The sequence below is a fragment of the Botryllus schlosseri genome, chromosome 7 (genome assembly GCF_051294905.1).
Source record: "Botryllus schlosseri isolate E-star chromosome 7, Bs_hap1, whole genome shotgun sequence".
NCBI lineage: Eukaryota > Metazoa > Chordata > Ascidiacea > Stolidobranchia > Styelidae > Botryllus > Botryllus schlosseri.
Window position 1 is genome coordinate 7,295,502 of NC_137242.1, and position 18,655 is coordinate 7,314,156.

Genomic DNA, 18,655 nt, shown 5'->3' on the forward strand with positions numbered 1-18,655 from the left:
GTTGAATAACCATCATTTGGACACTGATGTGCTTTTTAATGCTCTCTGCGTCGTCTCGTGCGACGTCACAATGTTCACAATTAATAGCGACAATAGCACTTTCATTTCGCTTGTCACTTCATCAAAAATCAAACTTTCCTCTGAAGATTATTGCAAATGACGGAATGATCGAATCAAATTTATCATCGTTAATAATTCAGCTAAAAAATCTTGTAGAAGCGGTTGGATGAAAACTCCTGTTTTCCTAGTGATTGTGACGAAAAATGCTTGCGCTGCATCACCGAAATTTCAGAGCCATCATACCCGCTATGATTCCGTCGCACGAAATTGAAATATTCATCTCAGAAAATCGATTTCGTGACAGGTGTTGCTTGGAATCACAGAAAAAAAATTGGATTTTGAATAATAAGACGATGCAGAGGTCAATCGTGAATACGCATTATCATTCAGTGTAGTATTCACGCTGTAGCGCACAAAGGTATTGAATGAATATAACGCCGTGCCTTCTACTTCGTAAATATTGACTAGAATTGTATCGTCATAATAATATCAAAAATTTGATAGCTGGAGTGCTTTGAGAAGGTCAAAACGTTCGTCGTCAAGTCATATACGATACATATTTCCTGAAATTCCATTTTCGGCAGTTTCAATCTATATTCTACGGGCAGTCGGACACACAAACTGTACGCATAATCATCGCAATTCCCATATCGATGCCTGGGATACGTGTTTGAGTGCATTTACATATTCACTCAATTTTAATCAAATATTACGATATCCAAAATGCGACAGCGTGCCTTCTACTTTGGATATGTTGTACAGATGTTGTACATGTACATTGTACAATTGTACATTCATATCAGACGATGTGTTTTGAGAAGCTCAAAGTCGTCGTTGCGTCGACATATCCGCGCTCGAATGGATTTACATTTGCGGTCAATTTCGATCAAGGAGTAAAGGCAAATAAATTGTAACGGCGTAGCCTACCTTCTACTTTGGATATGTTGTGCAATGTACATTAAAATACATGTTTTATAACTATAATAATGATAATTTCGCATATTTTAATGACACAAAGTGTCATTGATTACGTCAAAATACGCTTGCTAAGCATTTTTGTAGTGAATCTTTCAGCATTCGGATGACGACATATAGTTTGTATAAGGCGTATCCATTACGGAAAGCAAGGATTATTAAATGTCGAAGCTAGGGATTAGTATTAGTAGCAGTAAAAGATGTTCACGTGATTTTCACGAATTAAAATTCCATGAGCAATGAGCATATGGTATCAAGCGAATTATATGCATGCATAAATGATCAAAATTCAGTATTGACAGGGGTACGCGGACGTTTGCTTTTTTCGCATCGACTCCTTCTTACGAGTGGGCGCCTTCTTTTTATTTTGTTCTTGGCGTCTTTACAGAGGGTCAAAAGCACGAGAAAATTGAGCGGGTTGAATTCAGACATCGTTCCTTGTTGCTTTGACGAGGACATAGATAAAAGAGTGGAAGAGTAGAATGATGGGACCTCCTATAACTGATTAATAGAATAGACTTGTTATAGGTGTATGTTAGCAATGTTATAACAAAAATATTAGCACATTCTTAATGTACCGCGGCTAATTTGTATATTGGGTGGAAAATCAACAGCAACATGGTTCATTAAGTTTTCGCGACACATGAGTTAGTACATCGCACTTGGTTGTGGAATACGATCCCGATTAGTCGTCCACTTGTTTCGTAGGGTCATTTCGGATAGTCTACTCGCAATCGGCACACATGAAAGAACGTAGGGCCATGCCGAAGTGTAGGTCTAAATATCATTTCGCGAAGAATGTGAGTATTCGATGACTGTTTATAGCTGATATTTATTCCTGAAGATTTTTGGTCTCGTTATTGATCGTTTCTATGCCAAGCGCTGCGTTACAAATCGATAATATTGTGGTGTCAAGAAAGGTATAATACAAATCACAGCTAAACTCGATCTTAGTATATGCTTTCACGCGGAAACAGTGCACGCATTTCTTTGTTTATGCAGAATGAGGGATATCCATATTAAGTTCGTGTTATTGTGAGCAAATGCCAATATATTTACGGTGTGAAGGCGAGGAAGGGTTCAGAACAAATGTCGCAAGAATACGGTATTGTTTTGGAGTAAATGTGCCAGGCGGGCGGCGCACAGTTTGTTGGAAAACAGATATTCCGGTGTTGGACTAACGATCGATGTATATTAATACAAACAGCAAGCAGGGCTTGCACAAAACGCCTTTGCCACAGTTATGTATAGCCAGGATTAGAAAGTCACAAGAAAGGATGATTCATCAACCATAATGCAAAGTGATCGAATATCATAGGGACGGAATAGAACTTAGACCAAGTTTGATCGCAAGTATATAGACAGACCTGGCGAAGATACAATTTGGGAGGGAGCGAAACTTTTGAACAATGAAGTGACGCCCCGAATATTCATTGTCGTGCAGTAAAACAACGGGTAGAGACGTCATAATAACCAAGTCGAAATTTAGGAGAATCTATCCATTCGCTCCAACATACCCCACCTGGGTACACCACTGATCTCGAGTGGTGTATTGCCTACTCATAGAAGTGCATTCAGCGATTCATCATGGCATCAAGCGAACTGCCAATATTCAATATATATAGTCTGCGGATGATCGATCATGAATCAGCCACGACTTACGAGTCTTCAGCATGGATTCTGCATTAGATTGTATTAGCGATATATATGGTTACAGTATTAGATTGCTTTCAGAAAGGCATGAAACAGGATATTATGGTCAGAATGGAAATATATTCAAAATGTATGGGAGTTGTGGACAATTCGTCACAATTCTACATACAAGAATTTGACGATATATACATATAGTTTGCTCAATTCCCATTTTGACTATATTCCAACAAAGTGACGTGTTATGCAATATGCGCGCAGTGTTTTCAGGCTACTTTAGCAGAAGCGCGGTTGCAAAATCAAATGACGTGTTTAGACTGCTCAGTGCTCATCGTCACAGGTGTAGTTTAACGGGCCGGTGGTCAGGACAGGTAGTGTCGCAGTTAGGTGTGATTGGTCGTAGACAGATTATGTTTGTTGTTGCTGTTGATGATCACAGTATAGCTGTGGAGATGGTGGTCTTTTCAAAAGCGTAAAAATGTTTTCATATTATATCGTTGCTCCAAACTATATTCATCCAGGCATTCGATCATGCGAAAGTTCTTCCAAGTCATCTTTTCAATATACATCAGAGCTTGTATGACTTGTAAGATATATTATTCCTAGAATCGCACTTCATTCATCGTGAATGCAGTCGTGAGACTATAATGGTAGTCCAATTTCGTCCTTCAGCTATGTGTTGTTCATCCGTGTTGGTAACAAACATTGTCGTAACTATAACAGAATTACTACTGCAACAATACATAGTACGCATGTCACGATCAGACTTCTTGTCGTTCTGAGAAAAACTGGATCGACGTGAAAAATAGACATGCATAGGAGCGCATCTTCAGTTGAAGGAGGATATGCAGTTATACACACAAGGCAACAAGTGACAGCGGAGGCACTGTGATTACGCCATCTATAATTAATCACTTTTAAGGGCTGCCTTCCGTTGATTTATTGATTAACGACCGCATTTTTCAATACAGGCCGGTGACTACCGCCATATATTTCTCCACGCTTTGTGTAAAAAGGGAAAATAAATTGCGCACCATGAATAGTAATATAAAAGCTTATTTATCATTTGGTATTGACCGACTGCAGTCAATTTTTTTACGAAAATGAATCTCATCCACTTCAGCTGAACGGCGTGACTCTGAAGCATGCACTTCCTATAGCTGGGCCCGCTATATACGCTAAGCATTGCGAATCGATTACGCATACTTCGGTGCGGCTGGAAGGATTTATTGTGCTATTGCACATGCAAATCAAGACAATAACAGTAGTTTGAATAACCTCTATATGCACGTCGAATATCGGTAGAATATTGCTTCGACAACTAAACTATATTTCGACTTACATTGCAATTGACAGATTGATGGTATTGACAACAGAAAAGATTAGGATTTATGATATTTATAATATAGCAGTCCAAAATGAGTCAGTTTTCGCATGTTTATTCAACCTTTATTTGCCTATCAAAGGAGATTGGACGTAAAGCCCTTACTTGGGTCACACGAAAGGTGTAACTAATGCAAGTAGCAATATGTAAATATCGTGTACCACGTCATATATGTGCATTGTGTATTGTGCAATTGTTATCACATCGATGATGAAGCGAAAGCATCCAAACTGTATATATGCGTCAAGTGACCTGCACATCATTTATAATATGGATATTCCTGCCTGCCTGCGCAGTAATGCCGGAAACACTCTTTGATTAGCGAGCTATGCAGCAGATTGTTGACTGCGCGTTATACTGTAGCGAGATCCTTTTACATCTACAGTATTTATCACATGTCCACATTTCAGATTCAATTAAAGGTAACGATTCCACTGACAAGAAATATGAAAAAGCCAAAAAGTTTATCCACGCAGGCTCCTAAACAATAATTTTATCAACGCAACAGCAAGCCTACAACTTGTAACGCATTTGTATGCATGCCATATATACTCGCACCCATACGGCAAATTGTAGAGTACAAAAGCTGTATGCAGTATACAGAGCAAGGAAGTCAACCAGGATGTCGGAAATATACCCAACTCACTCTCTGCAGCATAGTATGACTTGATCAGGATTACGAGGACAATAATTTAAATCTGTATGTACAGTTGTTTTCGTTGCAGAAAATCACTGATATTCACGAAGGAGTTAACTAAATAGAATCATGTCAGCATTCGGTGCTCCCGGTCTTGATTTCTCCGGAATTAACGCCACCAAATTCGCGGAAATCTGGAATCTCTTTGATAAAGATAGTAGGTTTGCTTATTCCGGCCATTTACAGCGTACCATGGACATTTTGCTTCTTATTTTAAGAAAACGGACACATAGAAGACAAAGAACTAGACGATTTCTTCAGAGAGATGTCTAAAAAGATTTTACAGAAGGTGAGTGTGGTAGTTGCTGTTCTCATGGGATAAAGTTTTCTACAGCAACGGTACTATACTTTTGTAGGAACCCACTGATGAAGAATTTAAAGGCATCAAAGAATCCCTCATGTCAGCGTACGATTTGCAAATGGACGGGAAGATATCGATCTCTGAGGTAATAAATGTAATGGCAATATTCCTGTCTTTGAATCACCATAGGAGACTTGTTTTTTACGCCAGTACGCCTGCTTGTCACAACCATAAATTCATGAAATATGCATGTGAAATAGATGGATTTGCAGATAAAACAGCGTTACCAACATTTTCACACGTGGATCGTCACTTGATCGATGGAAAACTTCAACGGATAAAAGCTGCTTGATTGATATTGATCAATCAGGAAATGATGATATTCTCAATTTCAGCTTGCTCAAATGCTACTCCCTAATGATCAACTGTTCCTGTTGCTTTTTCGAAGATCGGTACCCTTGCAGTCGAGCGTCATATTCATGAAGGTATAGTCGAACTATGGGAAATAGTAGACATTTGAACATGTATTAAACAATATATTCTTATTGCAATAGACCTGTATATTTTCGTAGGAGAGAATTGAAAATAACATTGTATATCAACAATCGTATCACAAGATATGACGTCACCGGCATGAAAGTTCGAAGTCCATCTTTATCAGGGTTGTAATGACTCGAGTCATGACTCGACTCGAGTCTGACTCGAGTCGCGATTTTCTGATGACTCGACTTGACTCGAGTCATTTTTTCAAAATACGGAAATGACTCGACTCGACTCGAGTCATTGCGCATGACTCGAACCAAGTCATTGACTCGAGACTCAGACAGCCAAGACCGACATTTCATTGTAATTCCGAAGCCAACACACTATTTGGATTTCGTCTGTTGGTACTGGTACCTGAATATGCGACCAGAAACTGCTAAAAGTGAGGAAAATTGATATATTATAAATGCGAAACATCCGATATCACCAAACAGAGTTATAAAAAGTGGGTTTACCATGACTTTAACTGGAAACTGAGCAGTCTATACAATGACTTGGACTCGGACTCGAGCCATAATTCCATGACTCAGACTCGACCCTCTGCTCGCTGACTTGGACTCGGACTTGACTCGGTGGTGAATTGAAATGACTCGACTTGACTCGAGTCAAAACTATAAAAGTGAGATTGACTTGTGACTCGGAGCCTTGTGACTTGGCCTTTATGAAAGTTCATGCCGGTTTCAATATGAATATATTATTCAATTGTATACTGGAGTTTTGTATGGGTCTTTTCAAATGTTTTAAAACTGAACTGAACAGTTGCTTTACTGCGGTTTCATGTTCCAACACTAAAAGTAAATTACGTTACTTTGGAAAATCAAATCTGAGCGAGTAGGGTTAGGGTGAGACAGTAGTAGGCCTAAGTGTATAGTAACATTTCGGCAAAGAAGTTGTTTTTGAAGACGATACGGCATCAGACACGCGCCAATTAATGTATCAGAGCTGTATTTAATAAATTGTGCATCGTGAAGCTTTTCCTGGCTGTTGCCGCACTTCGCCTCCATTTTGAACGCGGACAGCACATATGCAAATTGCATATTTTTGAGCGCATGTAGAATGTTAAAAGCTGTTCATTAACAAATGTCAGTAGACAAACATCAATATTTTCACGTAATGTTATCACAATGTTCATCCGCTTCATATGACCACATTTCCCTGTTGCTATAACGAGCACAAGCAATCATTCGTACAGTCAACGTATTGCTTATATTCTGCCATTGTATTGCAAGGGCGAGTAGAACTGATTTTCGCATGAAATCCTATCCTACGCCTTCAATACTAGCGAACTCATATATAATGGTACTCCGTCGACTTCCGTCCATATTTCATTGTCATAGGTTGTGAAGCTAAAATATTCCAAGAAATTAAGCTTCTTAAAGGTTGAGGGCGGCCCAGTCCAGTTTACACAAAATTCAGCAGCTTAGCCTACACTGCAAGAGTGCACACTGCACAAGTGCACATGCACAGCCATGGATGCACTGTTGTTTATGTAATGTACTCGGGATCACAGAATAAATGGTCACGAAGTTGGATTTCAGACTCAATCTATTGTCAAACGTATATATTTCACAACATGACCTTTTGTATGCGGGGAAGGTAGACACTAACAATAAAACATTAATTAATTTATTTATTAGTTATGATGTAATCTGGTCTGGCTTGATTAGAGACTCATTTTATACCGTGAGCGCCAACTATGTCGTATGGCAACGTGCATCGAACACACTTTATACTTACATTTCAGAGGTTCGATCCAGTACTTGTTACATTTCTCGTATCAATACTGCTGTCGAACTATTTCCCTTCTCACGTTTCAGATATGGCGAAAATACGACAAAAACCGTAGTGGATTCATTACCACTCCAGAACTCACAGTAAGCGTTTTTTTAATAGTGCTAATATGGATTTGAAACTGTATTGACCATTATCTCATAACATTAATGCATCGATGTATGTGATTTACATCGCCTAGGCCAAGGTGGGTGTCCGATTTCATAGACTACCCTAAGTCGCCTCGAGACCTTCCTATCTTTCATTGTATCGCATTTTTGTGGTGTATTGAACTGATAAAATTGTTAATAAACCAATGATGATGATGATTTGAACAGAAATTCATATCGGACTTTGTCGAACAATCCGGGGAACTCGTCAGCCCAGAGAAGATAAATGAATATGCTCAGTCGATAGTGAGTACGACAAGGACAAAATTGAATCTGAAGTTGAAACCCATTTAATATCTTTTTTTTCAGATGCAAGTTTACGACCGTAATGAGGATGGTTTGTTGGACTTGGCGGACATGGCGCAACTGCTCAACCTAACGGACAATTTCCTGCTCCAGTTTAATATCGAGGTGAGTGGCGTGACTGTTTGCAGGGTGCACTGCGTAGCCTATGCAAATCGTTCAACTTAGAAAATATTATATTTCACGGTATAGATACTCTATTTTCGGTTAAACCTATGAGACTGACAAATGAGCCTATTCCCTATGGGTTATCGAAATGTATCTGGACTGTATCTGGACATCTTGCGTAATGTCGGATATAAAGGCGTCCGAAAATGTTCCGCATGATATTGTTCACAAATTAGTTTTGCTTTGGATCTGCGTGGTACGCAGGTGCCTATACCTGCGCTAACCCTCAACGTCGGTGTTCGTACAATTGTCAATATTGTGTTCTGATCGTGTGATCTCGAAGTACCTATAGTGCCTCTTGCCGCAATTCTGTAATTCCATTCGCATGTTGAATTCGCCAATTCGCAACTCTCGCGATTTATTCGACTTTAGACACTAGATTTAGATCTATTTGTGGTTTGATGCAACCTCTCTGAATTATAGACATTCAATTATGTAATTTCATTTCGATACTATATTTTTTCAGGACTCATCTAAAGCTGAACGAAAAAGAGACTTCGAAAAGATATTTCAACATTACGACTTGGTAATATACTGTATCTTACATAGGATTCTTATTAAGCGGCAAACGTATACGAAGTATTTAATTTGATGAGTTTTACAGGGTGGTACAGGAGCACTTGAAGGGGAAGAGATAGATGGATTTGTTAAAGACATGATGGAGACTATTCGGGTAATTCATCTTCTGAAAATATGCGCGCGCTGTTTTACCGAAGCTAAAAATGGCTGCCGAACCTAAGGTCCTACGTATCCGCGTTGTTATTTTTTATAGTTCCATTACGACGCATGCTCAAATGCTCACTCAAAATATTATAATATACATGGGAGTTAATGTTCTAATACTTCTACCTACCTATACTCCTAATGCCTACGAAATATATCCTCTATAAACCTCTATTTTATATCTCTATAACCTGCTTTTATTTCAAAGGGCCCGTTGTCAGCCACAGAACTTACTGCATTCAAAGAACGTATGTTGCAACATACAGACAATAATTGCGACGGAAAAATTCAAAAAGAGGAATTGGCACTTTGTCTCGGCATACCTTTAAAATGAGAATGTATTTATTTGACAGTGTAACGTTATAACTGTAAATTTGCAGTGCTGGTTGTATGACAACATGACTGGGAAAGTGCATGGATCCCCACAATCTCCATTAGAGATTTCTGATCGTTGCACAAATGCACATCTTTTCGTTATCGTGTATTGCACCGTGATACGAATAAGCTCATAGTCATGCTTTAATTTTATTCGTGCAGTAGAGGCTATGTATCTTTGTATAATATGCTATGTATCCTGTTTATTAGTAGGCTACAATAAACACAACTCGTATTGCGTGAAAAATAAACTGATGATGATGAAAAATACACATTTGAGGACTAATCTGCATTGTGCCGCAAGGCCAGATAGCCAGGGCATGCTATGGTATGGTATAGTATGGTATGGTATGGTATGGTATGGAAGTATGGTATGGTATGGAACGAAATTTCGGTATGGATATGGAAATGTGCAAGTATATGGTATGAAATTGTTTTTCCATATCTCCATACTTTGACAGTACTGCCAAAGCCATAACAATGATCCTAATGTCGATTTGTTAAATTGATTGCATACCTCATAAAATCGCTCACTGTCTATGTTCATGTCTCAAATTGCGATTCATGACTCACCCACCTCGGTCGAAATCTATTTGAAGGCAAAGTTGCGCAAAGCGCATATGAATGAAAGTGATATTAATGATTATTATTCCAATCTAAATATCGTAAAAACGAATGATATTCGACCGCTGTCGCGATACAACTTGCATTTCGCTTATCGTACCTTCGTGGTCGGTTGACAAAGAAGGTCAACTTTCTCGCGCCCAAAATACAGTTTTTATTTCACATTATCAGTTGGTTGACTAAAAAAGGTCAACTTTCCGGCTCAGCTCCCGAAATAGTCGTTAGAGGGTTACTTCAGTGCTGATTTACTGTATCTCAGTCAAAGTTTGCCCTATATTTAAAAAAATTCTCAGAAAAGAGGACAAAATCTCAAAAAGGAGGACATTTAGGCTAGGGACCATATTTCAGCAACCAAAATTCAGGACACTCTTTAGCGCCCACTAGGGGATTTTAAAATGAGTTATGACGCCACACTTTGCTCATAGACCAGAGGTGGTCACGATTCGGTTCAGGAGTATGTGGCTGTGTGTTGTGTAACTGGGACCGATGGCACATGTTTTCAGCCCCTCTCCGCTCAAATAAACAATGATTTTGAGCCCACACTATAGGGCAATCGATGGGGGGGGGGGGGGGGGGCTTGCTATATGAATGTGGTTTCTATATGCATCTGGTCGTTCCATTATTTGAATGAATTCTGTCAATAATATTGGTCGTTCCGTATATTACTGTATAGATACTACTCTCCGCCCACATGATCAGAGTTAGCGGTAGAGTTGTTGGAGGATAATGAGTTCGAAAATACAGGAAGCATAATCGCACACCGTTAAGTCATGTTCATGTCCTACCGATAAGATTGTCTATCAGCCTTATGCCAGTGCGCACCACGGAGCTTGATAAACACCCCATATCCTGTGGTTTCAAACCTTCTATGGTCGCGACTCCATCTCCAATTTGAAAATGTTCCGTGGCCCAGATCAAAATTTGACGAGCTGATTACTAAAAGAAGTCAACACCTTTGCCCAAACTTACTCACGCGGGCCATTTTGGAAGCAAACATATTCGCAAACCCCAGAATAAAAGCAAACGACCCCCCCGCCCGTTTGGGACCATTATCTTTGAATAAAGCATTTAAACGGCCTTAACGATCTCTAGGATCATACCGTTCTCCTATAATTGGGATTGCAATTAGGCTTATTCCAGTAAATGAAGGTTGTTTTATTTATATTTTATGGCAGTTTTTGCGAGAGTGGTATAGTCTACAGATTAAAATCAATAAATGTGATGGTAAATCGCGCGCAGCGCGAAGAAAAATATCATGCATCAGCATAAATATTCCCCAAAAATATTGTTTTTATGCTGATTTACGAAAAAATTATGAGCCTACGTCAAAATTCCGGACATTTGGCATATTTTAGAAATTCCTCCCGGACGCTAGTTTGAACAGTGAAACTCCGGACATGTCCGGGAAATTCCGGACGTATGGCAACCCTAATTTAGGCGTCCTCTGAGGACATTCTCAAAAACCTGTAAAAGGAAGGCCAGCTGAGCTCTCCCACTCTCTCTGCGCAGCCGCTCTTTTGCCCTTGAGCTACTCTCTCGTTTCGCCAGACAGCATTTTTGGGTCCCAATGCTAATCTCCATACCAATGAAAAATTCGAGGCTGATTGTGGGGGTTCCAGGGCCACGAGCGGAATAAAATTTATATTTTCGTAATCAGTGCAGAGTCAGCTTTCGATTGATACCCGTTTTAGCAAATTTAATGCTCGGCAAGCCGGTCAAAAATGACCGTCAAATTGCCTGTATCCAAATGGAAATTGTGACGTGAATCAATTTCACCGAGGGGTGAGATTTGCTTGTGTCGACACCGTATAGGACACTATGGTCACACATTAACTAGGCTAGTAATTTCTTCACCGAAGTAGATTATGCATATTTTGTGTGCATCTACCGCAATAATACTTGAGATTAAACAGGAAATCCAAACAGTGGCAATGGAACCCAAAACGTAGTTATAATCAGCGGTGGCGCTGCGCTATGTCACGGCATATTCTTGAAAAGTAATGGATAATTGTAATCATCTGTATGGCATTAAATTTTGATTCATGCGTACTCAGTTCAATTAAGTATAAAATTTTTACCCAATCAATACACCACAGAATGAGGTACCATGGCCTAGGCTGCATTGATTGGATAAAAATTTGTAAATGTGTATGGCGACACAATGAAAAGATAGGAAGGTGCCGAAACCGAAATTCAGCGATACTTGTCAGTGTTTTAGTAAACTGGTTACTCACCCAGCGAATTTTGCTGCGGAGTGTGGCCATGGACTACGTAAATACAGCGTAATTTGTGGAAATGGTGATGCAAGGCAAGATTTTCAGAGACAAAAATGTTGATGATCTTAACGCGCTCGCCGGATATGACACCTTAGATTTTCATGGATACAAAATTATTACTTTCGGAACGGAGGATGCACTCTAGCACGGCTGAGATTCACTTCACTCGCACTGATTTCATACTGCCGGATGCTGTTATAGGATTTCTGCTGCAGTTGGCAACCCAGGTTTTAATTTTGAATTGTTGTAGCAGTAAACCGAGAGTGATGTTTCAGGTGTTGAGTACAGTAGAGGAGAGTTATTGCAAGTCGACAAATTTAAGAGCGCTTGTTCGATCGCGACGTGACGCATACTTGAGAACCACTGATATAAAATGAATTAATGAACGGTACACTGCGAGGCTGCTTTTAGACTTGAAATGACTTAGTAGCACCGGCTGACTGGCCAGTTTTAAGGTTATAACTGGTAAATTGGAGATTGTTTGTATGTGTGAATAGTGAAGGATGAAGTGAAGCAACTTATTATGCATTAAAATAAAGGCACTTCTTCGTTATTCCCCACACATCCAGAAGTGATCACCATGAAACCAATAAATGATTCCCATGAACATGTGAAATTTTATAGACGTCAAAATGAATTGTTTTTCGCGTTGGGGTGGGATAGACGGATATTAGGGTTGAGGAGAGGGGAGATATTAGGGTTGGGGGAGAGGGGGATGTTAGGGTTAGGAGGGTTAGGGTTAGGTTAGGGTTATGATTAGGGTTAGGGGAGGTGGGATATTAGGGTTAGGGGAGGTGGAATATTAGGGTTAGGGGAGGTGGGATATTAGGGTTGGGGGAGGTGGGATATTAGGGTTAGGGGTTTGGTTAGGGTTAGGGGAGGTGGAATATTAGGGTTAGTGGAGGTGGGATATTAGGGTTAGGGGTTAGGGTTATGATTAGGGTTAGGGGAGGTGGGATATTAGGGTTAGGGGACGTGAATATTAGGGTTGAGGGAGAGGGTGATGTTAGGGGAGGCGGGATTTAGGGTTGGAGAGAGGGGGATGTTAGGGTTGGGGAGAGGGGTGATATTAGGGTTGGAGAAGAGGGTTAGGGACATGATATCCCACCTCCCCTAACCCTAACCTAACCCTAATATCCCACCTCCCCTAACCCTAATATCCCACCTCCCCTAACCCTAATATTCCACCTCCCCTAACCCTAATATCCCACCTCCCCTAACCCTAATCCTAACCTAACCCTAATATCCCACCTCCCCTAACCCTAATATCCCACCTCCCCTAACCCTAATATTCCACCTCCCCTAACCCTAATATCCCCCTCTCCCCCAACCCTAATATCTCCCCTCTCCTCAACCCTAATATCCCCCTCACGTAACCCTAATATCCCCCTCTCCCCCAACCCTAATATCTTCCCTCTCCTCAACCCTAATATCCGTCTATCCCACCCCAACGCGAAAAACAATTCATTTTGACGTTTATAAATTTTTCTGTTTATGTTCATGGGGAAACATTTATTCGTGTCATGGGGATCATTTTTTCGATGTGTGGGGAATAACGAAGAAGTGCCAAAATAAATACATGGCAACTTGACGAGAAGAGAGAAGAAGTTCTATTTGCGACCCTACTTCCTTACTGGAAGCTTCTGTTTATCTAAAAATGACATTGATTTCATTTTTCAGATTTGTATATTATTAATGGAATCTCAAAATAAATTATGCTCATTGTCATGTGAGCATGTTGCGGCTTGCGCCAATAAATGCCCCAAGACCGTCAGTTGGGGTGAAAACTCTCTGATAGCAATTGGCAGTGGCCAATCCATTGTCATATGCGTAAATTTGCTGAAAGATGAACGCAAAACATTTAAAAAAATCATAAAAACACTGAATGGAAATCATGGAAGGGTTAATTGTGTCAGTTGGATTCGTGACATGGATAAAAGTGTGGGAAGATCTGGTAGTTTTCTTGTCAGCGGCTCGGCAGATGGGACTTTAACGGTATGGGGCTGTAAAAAAGTGGCTGATGAGCATTTTGAATTCGATGTAATGTGCTCCTTACATGACTCTGATGGTGGTGGCATTGCATGCATTGATGCAATCATGTATCAAAATGTTTCGCCTGCCAAAGGCAGATGCTACCTGATAGCGTCTTGTGGAATAGATACAGATGTGAAAATTTGGTGCAATCAGGACTCTTGTGTAAAAAGTCTTGTTCAAATTCAGACCATCAGCATCAACCCGTCATTGGCACTTACACTCTCCCTCCATACATTAAATCAGCAACCGATCCTTATTTGTGGACTGGACAATTCGCGTGTTCATCTATACACCTCACACCAGGAGAATGATGAACATTCGTTTAAATATGCATTGAGCTTGGCGGGTCATGAGGATTGGGTGCGGGGGAGCGATTTTGTCACTCTGCTAAATAATGATGTCCTACTTGCAACGTCTTCACAAGATGGATTTATTCGCTTGTGGAGAATATCCTTGCAAAAAGAAATCGACGATTCAGACGCCAGTGAGTTGAAAGTGAAAGAAATGTCTTTTGAGATATCTTCGCTTGGACATGAAAAAAGATACATTGTGTCACTGGACGCTGTGCTGTCTGGTCATGAAGGATGGGTGTATAGCGTAAATTGGAGTGCCCTCGACTCGGAAAACAAGGTCTTGTACCTTTTGTCTGCTTCCATGGATAAGTCCTTGGTGTTATGGAAGTTGGATACAGAAAATCAAATTTGGATTGAAGATGCACGATTCGGTGAAGTTGGTGGCAACACCCTTGGTTTTTATGGAGCTTACTTCAGTCCCGACAATCGAGAAATACTGGCGCATAGCTACAACGGAGCCCTGCATTTATGGGAAAAATTTGACGGATCTGATGCATGGAAAACTGGAGTAGTTATTTCCGGACATTTCGGGGCTGTGTTAGATTTATCGTGGGAGCCTAATTTCGGACGATACATTGTCACAACCAGTACCGATCAAACCACACGGCTGTTCTCAAAATGGTCACTTGGTCAAAAGGATTCCTGGCACGAAATCGCTCGTCCGCAAGTTCACGGCTACGATATGCAATCAGTTGCGATGATTGACAGCTACCGGTTTGTATCAGGCGCCGATGAAAAAGTACTGCGGGTCTTCGAAGCTCCTGATACATTTATTAAAAACTTTGAAACATTAACCCGAGTCGTGCTAGAAAGGAGCTCACCTGGCCCGGAAGGTGCCACTGTCCCTGCTTTGGGGTTATCAAATAAAGCTGTGTTTTCCATTGAATCTCAATCGAATCAAGAAACTCCGACCACACGTGGTGAACAATATATTGAAAATCAATTCAAAAAATGTCTAATATACCAGCCGCCTACGGAAGAATACTTACTTCAAAACTCATTGTGGCCAGAGACGCATAAGCTGTATTGGCACGTGTATGAGATATTCTGTGTCGCTGCGAATTCATCGGGTACACTAGTGGCCACAACAGCCAAGGCATCTACTCCCGAGCATTCTACAATTGTACTATGGGACACTAATTCGTGGAAGGACGTGGGGCAGCTACGTGGACATACGCTTACAGTCACTCAGATTGAATTCAGTCCTGATGGTAACTTCTTACTGTCAGTTTCTAGAGATAGAACTTGGATTTTGCATGTGATAGCTGGCGATTGCCACTCTGGTTACTCGACTAGGATATTCGCAAGATCGGATAAGAAGACATGCCATAGTAGGATAATATGGTCGGCGTCCTGGACTCACGACAGTAAATTCTTCTGTACCGGTTCTCGCGATAAAAAACTTATGTTCTGGAAAGTTGCTAGCGGTAATTCAACAAACCAATCAACTGGCGATAATATCCTTGTAGAGAAAGTACTTGTTGTTAATTTCACTGTGGCAATCACAGCCGTTGCTTTTTCCAAATCATACATCAACGGTTCCGACTATCTCCTTGCAATAGGTAAAGAGAATGGACATATAGAACTGAATACTTTTGCGATTTCGCCACAATTTCAATGTTCCATGCTTCGAGCGTTCGATGTGAACGAGTCACACGGTACCTGCGTCAAACGCATGAAATGGCGGCCAATGCAACAGGAAAGTGATGAACACTATTTGGCTTCGTGTGGTGCTGATAATATGTTCAAAATATTCTCGGTTTCTTGCACTGCCAGGCAAACCAGTTGATCGGTAATAACTGTAATGCTGCTTGTTACTCTATGCTAGTGTGTGTTTATAGAACCCCATCATCGTTTTATGAAGGAAATTATGGAAATAAAAATGCACCCCAGTCTTGTGTCGAAAATGGGGCCAAGACCATTATTCCCCTCTCCGTTGTGGTGCCTAGACATCCTATACAATATGTAAAGTGTTGAAACTTTTAGTAGCAATGCTATCAATCATATTTTTCGTCTGCAGAAATTTAGATAACAATGACTCACTGGGTGCTATGGATATCTCTAGTGCTCTTGAATTTAGTGCGACTGTCGTCAGCTGAACTTTCCACAGACGATCCATCATACAAGATGGAGCACGATCTTGGACTCGGCACCTTCACAAGTCGGGGAAGCCTTCAATTGCCGGGGGCAAAACGAAAAGACGCGGAACCGCACGTATCTCAAAACGCGTTGGAAGCCGATGAGATTATGGCCATGGGAAGTAAAGATGGTCACGGATTGTATCGGTTGAAACTAAATTCGCAGTCCGGCGACGATAATAACACCGTAGTGATGGGATACACTTGTTTAGACTCTATCAAATCAACTTCATTGCACGACGTCATTACTGTCTATTCTGATGATGAAGGTAGTGTGGTTAGTGTTTCGGTGAGGCCAATCTCCAATGTACTCACCGCCGAAGATGAGACCGAATTCGAAACCACATTGTTGGTGAGATCTCCAAGCCTGGCACCAGTCCCCGATACGGCGGCCTTCCTTGAAAAGTTACGGGAGGAAAAGATACAGAAAGAGCAAGCCGATAAGGACCCCAAGTCATTTCTCGGAAAATACTGGATGTACATTGTGCCAGTGGTTGTATTCATGTTTATGTCAAATGCTGCGCAGGCGCAACAGGGCGGTTGATCTCCCGCAGTACAATGTTCTTCACGTGGTACACACAAGCTCCATTACGACTTGATGGTCTTGTGCGGCAGTGGATTTATGCTCATGATACGAAACAAAGTAACGTGTTTATGATTTTATCGGATTGTTAATAAGAGCTATTAATTTATATAATTTCCTTCTGACAATGGTGAGCTTTGCAGATCTATGAAATGTCGGAGGGACATTCCGGAAAGCTGCTCAGTGTCCGGAATTGTAACGCTTGCGAAATTAATTTTTGATACAACTGATGACATTCACATTGCATGTTGTTCTGCAAACTTGTTGATTGGCCATTCTGTTCTTCAATTGATTCGATTAATTTATGGAAATCTAAGAAGTCTTCTAACGTTACATGCGATCTTGGTATTGTCTGCACTTGCTGATGTTGGACTGGAATGAGTGCAATTCTTTTTGCTATGACGGTAGCAAATCTATCATTGGTAAGTTTCTTGTCACGGAATGCTTTTGATGTCCTTGTCAGTCCTGGAAAAACAGAATAATGACCTATCTATGAAATACTTGTGCTGGACTGCTGCAGTAGCTGTCTGTTTGAGGCAGGAGATAACGAGGTGTTTTTAGCTGGGTAGAGGTGGTCAGTAAGGAAGTACTTCTGCTTTATTACGCATATAGGTTTTGTGTACTTATGTTTCTTACTCGTGCGGTCGACTTTTTTTACTTCTTTGATTTCTACTAAACAGCTTTTGCGGCTAAATGACTTACTCTTGACCAGACGTGGTCAGTAACGAAGTAGATTTTGCCTGTGACTAGCACTACTTTCTCAAGTGGCTGTGATCTTCAACCACTTCTACTTGGCAGTTTTTTAGGCAAACCTAGGCCTAGAGGCCTAGAATACTTATTTACTTCTACATCTCTACTCCTACTTGAGTAGAAATTGGCTGAATTACTTGTACTTCAGTGACAACGATAGATACTTTGACCACTTCTGCTATTGACCTAGGTGTTACCAATTATTTATCGCAGTGATGAATTGGCGTGGGTAATTGCGATTCGGCTGTAGCACGGTTCGAAGGTTTGTATCAGTGATGAGCACCGGAGCGGAGTCGGAGTGGATTCGTAACGGAGTTTTGCCGAATTTGTGACAGTCGGAGCGGAGTCGGAGTTTACTACGGATATTTTTTCGGAGAATTTCGGAGTATTGTAACTTTTGTCTCCGATATCTTTGGATAGCTCTGACCAGAATACACTCTTGATTATGATTACAAACCAAAACACAGACAGTTGACACCTTGTAAAGTTGTAATATGACAGGTAACATGCAAAATGATTGCCAAGTGCATAAAAATCAGCCATCTGCACTGCAATTAGGGACTGGAGAGTAGACAATACTATGAGGTCAACCATATTATCACATTAATTTAGTAAAACGCATTACCAAGTGCACAATGCTTGCCACTGTTTCGGATACTTGACGAGATTCGGCGGAGTATCTCGGAGTCTGGGATTGAGCTGTTCGGAGTCGGAGGGAGTTTTCCTCAGACACTAAAGTTGTCGGAGGGATTCGGAGTCTCGAAAAGCACTATCCGCT

At 40.8% G+C, this 18,655-nt stretch overlaps 3 protein-coding genes across 3 annotated transcripts; all 3 read left to right on the forward strand.

The window, feature by feature from the left end:
- The first annotated feature begins 3,746 nt into the window (after nt 1–3,746).
- LOC145443878 (secretagogin-like) lies at nt 3,747–9,389 on the forward strand. The gene is made up of 10 exons (XM_080321842.1): nt 3,747–4,923; nt 4,985–5,055; nt 5,123–5,212; nt 5,463–5,552; nt 7,428–7,484; nt 7,719–7,796; nt 7,860–7,961; nt 8,488–8,547; nt 8,626–8,694; nt 8,953–9,389. Exons 1-10 carry the CDS (start codon nt 4,836–4,838, stop codon nt 9,076–9,078), a joined length of 831 nt encoding a protein of 276 aa, XP_080177968.1. The 5' UTR covers nt 3,747–4,835; the 3' UTR covers nt 9,079–9,389.
- Nucleotides 9,390–13,656: 4,267 nt separating this feature from the next.
- On the forward strand, nt 13,657–16,335 carry LOC145443850 (elongator complex protein 2-like). The gene has a single exon (XM_080321806.1). The coding sequence runs from the start codon at nt 13,715–13,717 to the stop codon at nt 16,193–16,195; it is 2,481 nt and encodes an 826-aa protein (XP_080177932.1). The 5' UTR covers nt 13,657–13,714; the 3' UTR covers nt 16,196–16,335.
- Nucleotides 16,336–16,424: 89 nt separating this feature from the next.
- On the forward strand, nt 16,425–17,625 carry LOC145443882 (ER membrane protein complex subunit 10-like). Its single transcript, XM_080321847.1, has one exon. The coding sequence runs from the start codon at nt 16,441–16,443 to the stop codon at nt 17,086–17,088; it is 648 nt and encodes a 215-aa protein (XP_080177973.1). The 5' UTR covers nt 16,425–16,440; the 3' UTR covers nt 17,089–17,625.
- The last annotated feature ends 1,030 nt before the right edge of the window (nt 17,626–18,655 follow it).

What these genes read in the sequence shown, in the direction of transcription:
- LOC145443878 (XM_080321842.1), top strand. Translation starts at nt 4,836, where the DNA reads ATGTCAGCATTCGGTGCTCCCGGTCTTGATTTCTCCGGAATTAACGCC. An exon ending in GAATCTCTTTGATAAAGATA is followed by an intron (nt 4,924 to 4,984) that starts GTAGGTTTGCTT and finishes TCTTATTTTAAG; the next exon opens with AAAACGGACACATAGAAGAC. An exon ending in GGAAGATATCGATCTCTGAG is followed by an intron (nt 5,213 to 5,462) that starts GTAATAAATGTA and finishes TCTCAATTTCAG; the next exon opens with CTTGCTCAAATGCTACTCCC.
- LOC145443850 (XM_080321806.1), top strand. Translation starts at nt 13,715, where the DNA reads ATGGAATCTCAAAATAAATTATGCTCATTGTCATGTGAGCATGTTGCG.
- LOC145443882 (XM_080321847.1), top strand. Translation starts at nt 16,441, where the DNA reads ATGACTCACTGGGTGCTATGGATATCTCTAGTGCTCTTGAATTTAGTG.